At 34.2% G+C, this 13,212-nt stretch overlaps 1 protein-coding gene across 1 annotated transcript; it reads right to left on the reverse strand.

Moving 5' to 3' along the window:
• Positions 1 to 1,120: 1,120 nt before the first annotated feature.
• On the reverse strand, positions 1,121 to 12,751 carry hsf2 (heat shock transcription factor 2). Its single transcript, NM_131867.1, is given in 12 exon segments — positions 1,121 to 1,835; positions 3,560 to 3,629; positions 3,823 to 3,925; positions 5,635 to 5,889; positions 5,992 to 6,104; positions 6,436 to 6,514; positions 7,777 to 7,838; positions 7,946 to 8,021; positions 10,382 to 10,506; positions 10,611 to 10,738; positions 10,854 to 10,962; positions 12,544 to 12,751. Coding segments are annotated over 12 exon segments (1,470 nt in total). The 5' UTR covers positions 12,637 to 12,751; the 3' UTR covers positions 1,121 to 1,578.
• Positions 12,752 to 13,212: the final 461 nt, after the last annotated feature.

Consider the following 13,212-nt stretch of genomic DNA (forward strand, 5'->3'; position numbering starts at 1 on the left):
GTTAAGTGGAGTGCGCCTGATGTATGTGATGACAAAATAAATGTTATACAACCTTTTTGTTTTTCAAGTGTAACATATTCCAAAGGATCAGGGGATTAAGCACCCAAAGCCACCCCATAATTATAATTAAAATATTTTGATTGCTTTCTTGTTTAAAATTCCTTACTTCCATTTTCACATCTTTTGCGAGAGAATCTTGGAAAGCGATTAAATCGGTTTTAATATCAATCCGGAAAGCTTTGATGTCCAATGTATAGCTGCAAAGCTAGCTGACAGGCTATCGGCTATCCCGTCCATCTTGGATTGTTTTCATCTGATTTTTCAGGTTTCAATGGTTTTGCCCTAGCCTTTTTGCTTTTTCCTCCTCCGTTATTTAAATATGGTTTAGGTTATCATATATGATGGAAAAGGAAGGTTAATACCAGTGTGTATGGGAGCGCTCCTTCAATGCTGCTACACGTGTTGGTGCCATACCGGAAAACCCAGTTAATATATTTGAATTATATTTCATTAAATGAAGCAGCTACATGTTTCATTAACTGAGAACAGAGCCGATGAAAAGACAAATCTTGGGATTTTATATTCATTCATACATTTTCTTTTCGGCTTAGTCCCTTTTAAGATTTAATAATACAAATTTATTTGACTTAAAATTGATCAGAACCCAATCATATTTAAACCTATTATGCAAAAATCACTTTTTAAAGGGCTTTAAACACAGTTTTGTGTCATTTTAACTGTCAAACTCTCCCTCATTAGCATTGACAGCCCTGAGTGAGAAGCAGCCGTCGACCATTAGAGTATTTGCACCATACCTGCTGAAGATAATTCTTTTTACAATTTGAGTTTTCCAGAGATTAAGTTGGTTCTTTAGGAAGTTGCAACTATGCTAAAGCGCAAGAGTTTGTAGCTCCGCCCTCTTATATAAATCATTTGAATTTAAAGTGAGTCACAAAGCAGCACAATTTGGATCAAAGCCTAATAAGGGCAGTTTTAAAGAGTCATAAAACATTTTACGTGGGGTATTTTAAGCTGAATCTTCACGTACACACTTTATAAACACACTGTAGCATAATAGGTGCCCTTTAAAGGCCAAACAACAATAAAACACACCATCATTGACATTGAAGTTCATTTAATGCTACTGCGATGCTTGGAATAATGATAAAAAGCTCACGGTAACAAGAAAATCACTGTGTGTTGCCTGACTGTATGGAACTAACCGTAAGCCAAAGTCTTCACGTCCATTTTTGTGCTGACATTAGGACACCAGGCAGGCACTTCTAGATCACATACATAAAGAGCGCTATGATGTTTACTGAAGCGCTCCATAATAAAACAAGAACAACACACATGCTCCACGAAACTGCTGCAATGTAAACCAGCAACAGAACTGCAGCCTGAAGGTGGAAAGAAGAACAATAGCTAGTGAACTGTGTGTGAAATGAAGGAATGTAAAAACTCATGGACAGATGGTACCAAAGTTATTCTGGCAAATAAATATCATCATTTTGATGCATTTTAAAAACAAAAAACAAAAAAAAAACACTTGATAAATGACAGTCTCTTTTTTTAAATTCAGATATCAAGCGGTGGTGTGTCTGCATTGGGGAGATCTGAGTTTAGTTCGCACAGATAGAAGAGCGTGGCTTCGTTGGCCTCCGCTTCTGTCAGGGGCTCCAGGCGGATCAGAGAGCTGCGCGGGGTCTCCATCTCCAGGGACTCATCCAGCAGGTCTGGGGGATCTTCTGGCTGAGGATCGGATGGGGTTAGAGGGGTGCAGCCGTCCAGGAAGGCCATCAGAGGGCACGTTGTGTACTGAATCAGCTGCTTGTCTAAATGAAGGAACCAATGGGCAGGTAAATGCACCATGGTGAGGTACGCAAATGACAGCACAGCAAGTGACACATCCTGCTTTCATTTTTCGCCTTGGTTCTTACACAATTTCTAAAGTGTCATTTTAAGCATTTTAAAACTGTGGTAAACTACCTAATTTTTTTATTTATATATATATATATATATATATATATATATATATATATATATATATATATATATATATATATATATATATAAAATATAAGATAAATAAATGTACATACATCCATATATAGTGCTTAGCATAAATGACTACACCCCCTTTTGAAATTTAATATTTGTATTTATTTGTATAGATTTGTATATCTATTTGTATCTATTTCTCAGTGGGTCTAAACGGTTTAAGTAAATGGTTATATTCATTTAAAGAAGTGTTTGATCACTAAACATCTTTAGGAATAGAAAGATAACACATTTAAATTTAAACAAGTTATTGGTAAATAAAATTAGAAATTTTTGTTTAACAATTTTTTTTTGATGTTTCTCTTGATTTATTTCTGTGTATTAAAACTATTTAATGTTTTTTTTCCAACATATTCATTTGGGTGTATTAATTTTTAAACTGTGATCTTAAGTTTTTTGTTAGATTTGGCTTTCGTACCATCTAATATAATGCATATGCACATATTTATACCGGTAAAGCATCTAACGGAAATTTTTCATTTTACTGTCCATACATCATAAGATTAACATAGATGTATCGCCTTATTAAAAAATAAATAAAAAAATAAACTTGCTCAAGCCCCTTTCAATTTCTGACACTGGGTGTTCAAGAAAAAATTATGCCATTTATTCTCTAACAACTGAGTTACAGTTAAAGGTTAAATTTGCATTTGTGATGTATTATGTCTTTGCTCTGAGACTGCAGGCTTTTGAGTGGTATTTTGAGAGGTAAATATTCTTATTAAATTCTTTGTTACAATTAAATATATATATAAATATATATATAAATATATATATATATAAATTTTTTTTCTTTACTAATTATCTAAATAAGTAGAACGTAGATGTAGAAACTTTATTTGATCTGAATACATTTATTTCTAGGATCACAATTTCAAGCTATATTTTTGGGAACTTGGTAAAATGCAACATTAAAATTCAAGCTTTTTCAAAGATGACAAACCCTATTTTCTAGATTCCATTTTCCCCCATTTTGATTTTAAAATTACCACTAGTTATAGCAAACTTTAGTAGTCATGGCCAATTAATTAAAAAAAATGAAACAATCAATTTCTAAAACATAAGCTCTCTCTCTTTCATTTGGGGAACACTTCCCTGCCATTGACTAGTTTAAAGCAATCCGTTTTCTAGGTGTATTGCGGTAAGAGATGTAAGAAAGTCTCCCGATGTAAGAAATGCAAAGATGATCAGAGAAAGTGTATATCAGATCGCATGTAAACATGCAGGTACACAACATCCCTTTGGCGTCCTCCCTTCTTTATCTGGGCTCGCCACAGCAAAATGTTCTCAAAATTCTTTTTAATAAAATGGTAAAATGCTGGTGCATTTACACTTAAACCAGATCTTTCGCACAGAAAACAGTCTATATAGTGATTTGATTAGATGTACGGCACTACCTTTGATTCATTTATTCTAAATATAATTTTATTTCCTTTTTATGTCCGCATTTTTCATGTCGCAGAAAGGACGAAGACACGAAGGAGCAAGCAACAATTACCTGTGTTTTCTGAATCGAGATTCTCTTTGTTGGCTTTGCTGTTGTTATTTTTGGTTTCCGAGATTGTTTCCTACCAAGAGCAAGAGGGAAAAAAAAATCTTCATCAAAAATATGACAACACAGAATAGGATTCAACAGGTCAAAATGGTGAAATAAAGCAGCTTAGCGATGCATCACGGAAAATGACTTTTTCACTAAAAATGTAGAAAGAACAGATGGATGGACACATGGCTAGAATCAGATTAAAGAATCTAACAATTTACCTCTATGATATCTGGGTCAATGTTGAACTGTTTTCCATATAGCATGGCCTGGAAGTCTTCCAGGCTGCAGTCAATACTATCCAGATAGTCCATCAGCTCAACTCTGTAGTGATTTACAGTGAAAACAATTAAATTTGCACAAAGCAGAAGTGTGTCATTTATTACTGTCAGCAGTGAAAAAAATAAATAAAAAAATTGTTATAGTTTTGATTTAAAACAAGGATAAACAACAATCTAAGAAGAAAATTTTTCTTTGAAAAAACATAATTATGATCTAAAATGTCAATGTGAAGTATATTTTTTTGGTGGAAAAATTGTGCAAACAAAACCACATTTATTTTATTTGAGAAAAATCTAAATTACATACAAAGTCAAAATTATCAGCTACTACATGAGGCAAAAAGACATGCTTTGTTATAATTATGACATCTGAAGAGCTACCAAGCCTTAATTAAGAAATACAATTTTAATTACGAGCTACAGTCATAATAATGAGAGAGTACGTCATAATTATTAGGTAAAAAGTCACAATTAACTACTAAGTCCAAATTGTGAGCTACAAAGTCATAATTATGTGATGAAATCAAAAAATTTAGAAGAATGACAATTACGAGTAGTGGTGTAATGGATCACATATCTCACAGTTCGGATCAAACTACTGGTTTTAAATCACAGATCGGACCATTTTTCAGATCAGCAAGAAAAGGATAAGACAAATGTCATTTGCTTGACATTTATACAAAAATATCACTGCAAAACACCTTGGTTTCAACAAACAGAACAAAGAACCTGTCATTTTAATGAAAATAAAAGTCAAGAAGGAACCAGCTGAAAAAAGGAAACTATTAAATACGAAAAATGATCTTTGTTACTGTTGCTGATAATGCTAAATATAGAAATGTAACATATTGTGCAACATCATATTTATCTTCTATTAATGATTCCACAATTTACACATAAATCTTCATGTTGGATTAACCTACAAGTTCAAACAAATGTATTAATCCATGGGTCAGGTGCGTTCCGAACCGTAGGTTGTGATCCATATAGATCACGGATCAACCGTGATCCGTTACACCCCTAATTACAGAATTATGTACAGTGTGTAAAACTCTTAGACCAACAAATTTGGTATAGTGTTTGGCAATTTATAATATCAGTCAGTCTTTTTCTTAAAAAGGATTCCCATAGAACTGTTTTGTTCTAATTGTCCTGACATTTTCTAAAATAATGTGCTGTGTAAAATCAGGCTTCTTTTAGCAATTTCCAGAGCTGCTCTTTAGGTTTAGAGCAGTGGTCACCAAACTTGTTACTGGAGGGCCGGTGTCTTGCAGATTTTAGCTCCAACCCTGATCAAACATGCTTGAAACATCCAGGCAGGTGTGTTGAAGCAAGTTGGAGCTAAACCCTGCAGGGACACCGGGCCTCCGGGACCGAGATTGTTGACCCCTGGTTTAGAGTGTCTGTGTTTCATCAGCTGTTTTCTTTCTCCAAATAGGATTTCATTGCAATACATCAACTGAAAGATAATTTATTCACCCTGTATAAATCTCAAATTTAAAAAATATCTGGCAAAGGGTCACATATAGCCATTATACTGTCAGTAAAACAACAGATTTAATTTGGGCCAAAAACGTTTGCACAGTACTGTATGATTTCTGATTTATTAAAAGCAGGATTTTTTTCTTACATAGTGAGCATGGAAAACTTTCATTTTCAAAAAAAGTCTCATGGCAAATGAGGACCATACCACAGTGAATATTAAATCTCAGCTTCATTTGCATTATGCATGTCCAACATTAGTTTACTTACTTGCCCAGAAGGTTGATGTTTTGTGAAATGGCTCCATTTTCACTGAGAATTGAGTCCATGAGCTTCATTGGATCCTCTAAACTTAAACATGAGGGTTTGTTCAATTGCAGGGCGCTATTGGTCGTTGAAACGTCAGGGGTGGTTTTGGGTTCTGCTTCCTGGTGAGCGGTTGAATTTACTATGGTGCCATTTGCACTGTCTTGTCGTACAGTCTTTGGGCTGCTTTCATAAGTGATTTCCACGATTTCAGCATCCCTATTAGACATTAAGAAAAATATTCATTTCTTACTTTCTCAAGCAAAACCTCATGCAAAAAGTGATCTGACTGTTTCAATCAATCAATCTGAAAACCCTTACTCTTCATCAGGTACAGATATCCCATCTGTAACTTCTGGATCTTCGTCTGTGATGTCACAGATTATGACATCATCAGAAATATCAGAATTGTTCTTCAGTCCATTAACAGTGGTCTAAGAGAAAAGGGATGAGATGAGTCTAGCAAACAGATCTTCAAGATTCACTTTTAATAACGGATTTATCGTGTTAATGTGAATAAGTTGCTCCCCCACCAATGAAAATTAAACTGACGGCAACTCTCACACTTTAAGGTTCTTATCCTAGGACAGGACACTTTGACACTAAGTGAACCCTGCCTCAAATCTCATCAAGAGAGAAAAACGCAAGGTGAAGAATAGCAGCATTAATTAACATTAGAACCAAAATAACTAACATCAGCAGGTTTCTTTCTAGTAAGGAGAAACATGAAATACAGTGATACTCATCAGATGGATGTACACATACTTTGCTGTGGTCTATGGGTTCCTCAAAGAGCTGGTGAATGAATTTCGACTTCTTTCCATTAATGTTTAATGCAAGAGGCCTATAAAAACAAAGCAAGCATTACAAGTATTAATATACGTTTGTAAAATATCAATTTTCAAGTCTTAAAACCAATCTAAAGTTTGTCTAAAGGAGTCAGGATTTTTTTAATGTATTTCTTTAAGTCTCTTATGCTCAAAAAGGATGTATATTCATCCATTTGCAAAAAAAAAATGCTGTTAATTATAATAATAATAATAAATGTTTTCCTGTTATTCAGCGAATAATTAACATTTATTAGTTTTATGTTGTAAAATGTGTTAATTATTTTGTTATACCCATTATAACAAAATAATTAACACATTTACTATGACCATTTATGTGAAGCTGCTTTGACACAATCTACATTGTAAAAGCGCTGTACAAATAAAAGTTAATTGAATTGAATAGTATACTTTGATGCATAACATTTGATTTAAAAAAGATTTTAAGAAGCATTTAATGGATTATAGTTTATTTTAAATAACAATTACATAAAATAGTAATGAAAAAACGTATTATCTTATATAATAACAGTAGAATTAAAGGACTAATATTTTACCTTTATTTTCCATTTTTTTTTCATAAACATCTCTTTTGAAATGGTGATTTTTTTTACAAAAGCAAGAAAGTTTATAACATTCATAAAAAATAAAAATCTGTAACCCCGTTTTACATATTTGTCAATGCCTTGCAATTGCAGGGTTTTTGCAGGTTTAAAATGAGACATTAAGTCCATTTTAAGACTTTTATAAATGAAATTTCAGACTTTCACAGGGAAATGTTGTTTTTTGTAATGGCCAGGGGAATTTTTTTTTTAAACTGCCCTATTAAAATAAAAATGTTGTTACTTCTTAGCCACATATTTTAAACAATGTGTCAAAACAAGCAAACTCTTGTTATATACATATATTTTTATTAGCATAATTTTTCTAAAATAAAATTAAAAGCTATAATAAAACAAAATGCATGCACAACCTAAATGTATGCATAAATACATGGATAACTTTTAAACAAATGTTATTGTAAGCATCTAAGGATGATAATCAAACCATATTGCTATATATTTTTTTTTTACTTTTTAAAAACTTTTTTTAGATGGATTTGTTGGTTGTACCAAATGGGTAAGCTTAACATGAACAAAGGAAAACTAAGACCTGTTAAAAAGTGTTTAAGACCTACAACATCTTATTTCAGTAAATTTATCACTTTTTAAGACCCTGCGGACACACTGATTTGGCAAGTGTTAATTTTAGGTCCTGGATGCAAACACTTCTTACTTACCTTTTGCGTTTCAAATTTAACAAACGGTTGTTCTGAACCAATGTAAAGATGAACTGCACCAGCTGATTGAAACAACAGAGAAAGCAGCATTAGAATTCAAATCTGTGTAAGAAGTTTCATGCTTTTACAAAAGCATTGGTTGCAAAATCTCAATGTATACAGAACATACCTCCTTTATGACCTGTTGTTGCTGTACGTGTACCTTTCTGAGGTCTGACAGCTCCGTCCAAAGAGCTTCATTTTCTCTGAGGAAAAGACAAAAAAAAAAAAAAAAGATTTATATGTTCTATAAAAAAATTTCTTTGTGGTCTGCAAAGATATTCAGAGTGTTTCTTAGCATGCTGATAATTGTAGAACTGAGCAATATAAAACAACAAATAATTAATCTGTTCATTCTCTTAAACTCCAAACAAACACACAAAGATATGATAAGTTTTTATTTATTTATTGCCACATCAGCAACTTATGGCAATTTCATGGCAAGATGGATTAACAAAAACATTACATTATATAAAAAATCTCCCTGGTGATACCTTTTTATAAATGCCCAAAGTACTCTCCTTATAAAATTTTTGTCTAATTGTATTCAAACTTCCATATTCCAACAAAATATGTTTGATAGTAAGAGCAGCCTGGCAATTATTACATTTAGGTGCTGCTTCTTTATTAAATAAATACAAATGAGTTAACCTAGAATGTCCAATTTGACATCTAGTATAGACAGTTTGATCATGGTCTCAAAATTATAATTTGCAAGATGTCTTTTATATATTTTAGGGTTAATTTCATGTAATTTATTATTTATGCAATTTTCCCATTCCCTTTGCCATGTTTTGTTTCTGTACAAATTAATTGTGGGTTTTAAGTCCACAAAAGGAATTAAACAATCTGTCACTTTTAAGGAGATAGCTTATTTTGCTGCTTCATTTGCTAGTTCGATTCCATGCTAAAGATCTAATAAGATATTTTTATTTTCAAAGAGAGTTCACTAAAAAATTCACATATGCTGTTAGATTTTTACCTTGGGTCAGTGTACATTACTGAGCAAAACATTACAGAAGGCTTTTAGCTAGAACTGTGGTTCTTTGTGATTCATATAAAAGCAATGGCCTTTAAGGGCGTACTCACACCATGTAGAATTGCCTTGAACCGGGCCAAAGCACGCTTGTCCCCTCTACCCTCTCCCCCGACGGCCCACACTCACATTACATTCGGGCATGGGCACGCTTACGTCATCGATGATGCGCTGTTCAGTAAGAAGCGCTCTCGCTCAGCACAGTGGAGAATTCTTCAGTTATATCTTTTTGGTCGTTTGGGATGCAGTGACATGCAGTCAAATATTTCACCAACCAGATCAGCCAATTTTGACGCTCATAAACAATCATAAAGTCCTCGTGCTGCAGGAATTAGGAGGTTTGCTGAAGGTGCAGTGAGGGGTTTGAGTCTTTAATAATCAACGACAGTTTGCGTTCATTAAACAGTAAGAATGATTAATAAATCCATATCAAACAGTCCCTTAAAAGTGACGACTCGCTTTCAGTTTCGGGCTTAGGCGCGTTTTGCACTCACACAAAGCGTACCGCGCCAAAGCCTAATTTATACTTCCGCGTCAAACGTCGGCGTATGCTACGGCGCTGATGCATAGCCCTTCGCCGTGGCCGTCGGCGTCGCTGACGTGCACCTCTCAAAAAATGTAACTACACGTTGCAACGACGCATAGCGCAATCTCTGTGATTGGTCGGCTTGGTATCGCTGACGAGTCTGGGCGGAACCGAGAGCCGCGTGAATGGTGCGAGCCTGATGGAGCAATTGTTTACAAGTGTGGAGTCCCGTGAAAGAGCTCTGGATGGAAAGTTTTGTTTTGTGTTTACCTCATAGTTAAAGTTGTTGCACGTCCGCCGGTTCCTGCCTCAAAATGAGTGAGTTTGAGCCACTTGTACATCCCGGAAGTGTTCAGGAAAAGCAAAACATCAGCGAAGAAACTCGACACAGAGGAACATTAACACCTCACTGCCAACTAGCGTTTCGGAAGTGTTATTGCAGACCAACAGAGACAGCGCGCAGAAGTATAAATGCACAGGTACGTGCGCCGTGGGTTACGACGGTCACTTGACGCAGAAGTATAAACCAGGTTTTCGTGAACTGCGCTCTGGCACACCTCTTCCAACCAGGCCACGGCCGGCCAAGTGAACCATGCCTGAGCCCGATTCAGAGCATTCACACTTCTTAAACGATCCAGGAAATGGGCCTGAGCACGGTTCGGATAGCATAGTGCGAGTAGGCCCTAAGAGTCAAACAAACTAACAAAAAGATACAAGCATGTTTGCAGTAGCTGTGAATTAAGAAAATGCTGTAAAAACATTCTGTTCATTTCACAGACCAATCGTTTAGCCTCATAAGACCTCAAGAGCAGATAGCATAAATTCTGTTTTGCCTGTACGCTTTCTTTGACTCCTAAAATGTCAGTAACTTTTGACCTGCATAATATGAATCACCAAAGACCACAGTTTCAGCTAAAAAAATCTTCTTTAATGTTCTACTGAATTAAAACATTGATTGATTGATGAATGCATTTTTACCAGAACTATAAAGTGTATTTTATTACCTTTTCAGGGTGGCAAGTCTAGCGTCCATATTTTCTTGCTGCTCATGGACGCTTTGAACGCTGGTCAAAATTTTTGAAAGATCATCTTGCCTTATTTTACTCTCTTCAGGCCGCGCATTAGACACCTATATCAACAGAAATAGATTGTTTATAATAATATAAAATTAAACTAAATATATCCTTCAAATATTTTCAAGACTCCTTTCTTTGTAATATACAGGTGTCTTACCTTTCTTTTTATGTTTTCCAGCAGGTCATCTTGCCCATGTTTAAAGTATGGATGCTGAAATTCGACAGGACCATCTCGCTCTTGCTTAACTATGCCCGAATCAATGTGCATCACCTTGCGAAATCCATCTGTTTGAACAGGAAATGAACAAGAAGACAAAGAAAGAAATTTTGATATCAGATTACAGCCAAACAATAATAATGAAGATATTCTGTTCAGGGATAGAGAAGTAAAACAACTTACACATGTTGAGCTGTCGTACAAAACTGGCCATGTTGTTGTGCTTGAAAAACTTTGGGAGAATCTCTTTTGCAAACCTTTGCTCATCAAGTACAAGGAAACTATTCCCTTCCTATAAAATATAAAGAAAAACAATGCTTTGTTAAAAAAAGACCATGTTGTTCTTATTCTGCAGAGCACACACACACACAAAAAAACCTTGACACAGAGTTTAATTTTAGTGCACTGTTTGGTATTCCACAGGGGTCAGTACTTGATCCAAAGTTCAAGGTTTCAGCAGGTTTCATCAAGTCAAATTTAAGACCCATTTAAGACCATTTGGAATGAAATTTTAGACTTATACAAAGCTAAACACTTTTTAGGCCACAATAACAATTATCTAAAGTTCTAAACATTAGATAAATTATCTAAACATTTTTTGCAATGGATTGTTTAGCTTGCAACACACAAGAAAATGCATAAAAAAAATCTAAATTTAGTTATTTCTTAGCCACATATTTTAATGTCAATATTTTTTCAACATAGTTTCAAGCCCATTTATAAATGTTATGTCCATTCCCCCTTACTTCTGTAAAAAGTTTTTGTACAAATGGGAGATCATGTAAAGGGATATGTTGCCCTGTTACTGTCATGAGGAATTATGTTACTGTTTACAGTTTTCTTTTTGTTGATTGGGGAATTTAATTTAGAGAATTTTCTGTAAAACTGTCTAACAGCTGTTGTGATTATATCCCTTTGCAATGAAAAAATAAATGATTTAAAGACCTACAACACAATATTTAGTCTTAATACGAGCGTCCAAAGCTTGGTAATAAATGAAATGCAGGGATGTTTAAGCTGTGTTTCATTTTGCTGGAATGAAAATGAAACCCTGCAGAAAATAAATATGACTTAACTTTGCAAAGAATATTTTTCTGAAATTATATTGTTAAGGAGAAAGTCAGAATGTGCGAATATAAAACCAACTTTACCTCAAAGGTATTCCACAGGGATCCATACTTGGTACAAAGTTATTCGTGCTATGCTGTGTTTTTGATACTTTGCAAACATTATTTATAGGAAAACCTATTTAAAGGGAGGAAAATGGAGATATCTACATGCCTGAACATTATCTGCTAATCCTTTAAAGACAATTTTAAGTAATATATACCCACCTCTCTCAGATTTATTAGCCCTATGATTTTTTGCTTTTAATTGCCAGGAAAATTAAACAGCATTTACTAAAAAAATTTATTCTGAAGGTCTTTTTTGTTTTGAAAATTTTAATGGTCAATGTAATAAGCCTCTTTAACAAATATTTATTTTCGCTACAGAACAAACAAGAATTATCCAATAACTTGCCTAACTAGCATAACATGCCTAGTTAACTTAATAACCTAGTTAAGCCTTAAAAAAACACTTTAAGCAATAAATATATATATATACACACATACACACATATATACACACACACACACACACACACACACACATATATATATATATATATATATATATATATATATATATATATATATATATCCCTAATCTTAATACACACAAAAATACAATGCTGAAAAAATACAAAACAATGTATGACATTTATAATCTGACACACATCCGTCACAATCTACAGCTGATCACATAGCCTTAGAACAAGGATTGCAAACGATTTTGACGCTAAGCTAGAATGCTAACATTGTTGTTTTTTTACCTGACTCCAGCAAATGAATTCATTCGTATCCGAATCCTCGACGAGGGTCCAAAGCTTGGTAAGAAATGCGGGGACGTTCGAGCTGTGTTTCATTTTGCTGGTATGAAAATGAAACGCTGCAGAAAAGAAATAACGTTAATATGACTCAGTTTTTTTCTCGTGTAGACAAAACACACGCACCAGGGAAAACAGCGACGCAACTACACACAACTTCCACGATTCGAGAGCTGTGATTGGTGCGTTGCTGACTTACGTAAGGTTCCTCACGTGTATTGTCATCCGCATGTTGGTGTGAGCCAATGAATGCGCACCATTGAGAAAACAGGGACCTGATTGGCTACTCTTCTACCCCAAGAGAAATAAAACAACACCATGACGTGTTTTAAATGTCTGTGTTGCACAAATACAAAAATAAATCTCTTGTAAATAAATATAAAGAAATGTAACAGATTAAAAACCCGAATCATTTATTTTAAATGTAATTTAACTTCTCACATTTTGCTAACAGATAAGTGAACAATAAAATCACAAATGCACAGAAAACGAATTATATAATAAAGGTTGATACAACTGCATTTGAGCTTTATAGTTGCATTAAAAAAGCCATAACAATTTAGGAAAAACTCAATTCCACTGTATCTTTCACAGACGGGCTGAGAAAAGCCCAAT

This window comes from Danio rerio, chromosome 20, assembly GCF_049306965.1.
Source record: "Danio rerio strain Tuebingen ecotype United States chromosome 20, GRCz12tu, whole genome shotgun sequence".
NCBI classification, from domain to species: Eukaryota; Metazoa; Chordata; class Actinopteri; order Cypriniformes; family Danionidae; genus Danio; species Danio rerio.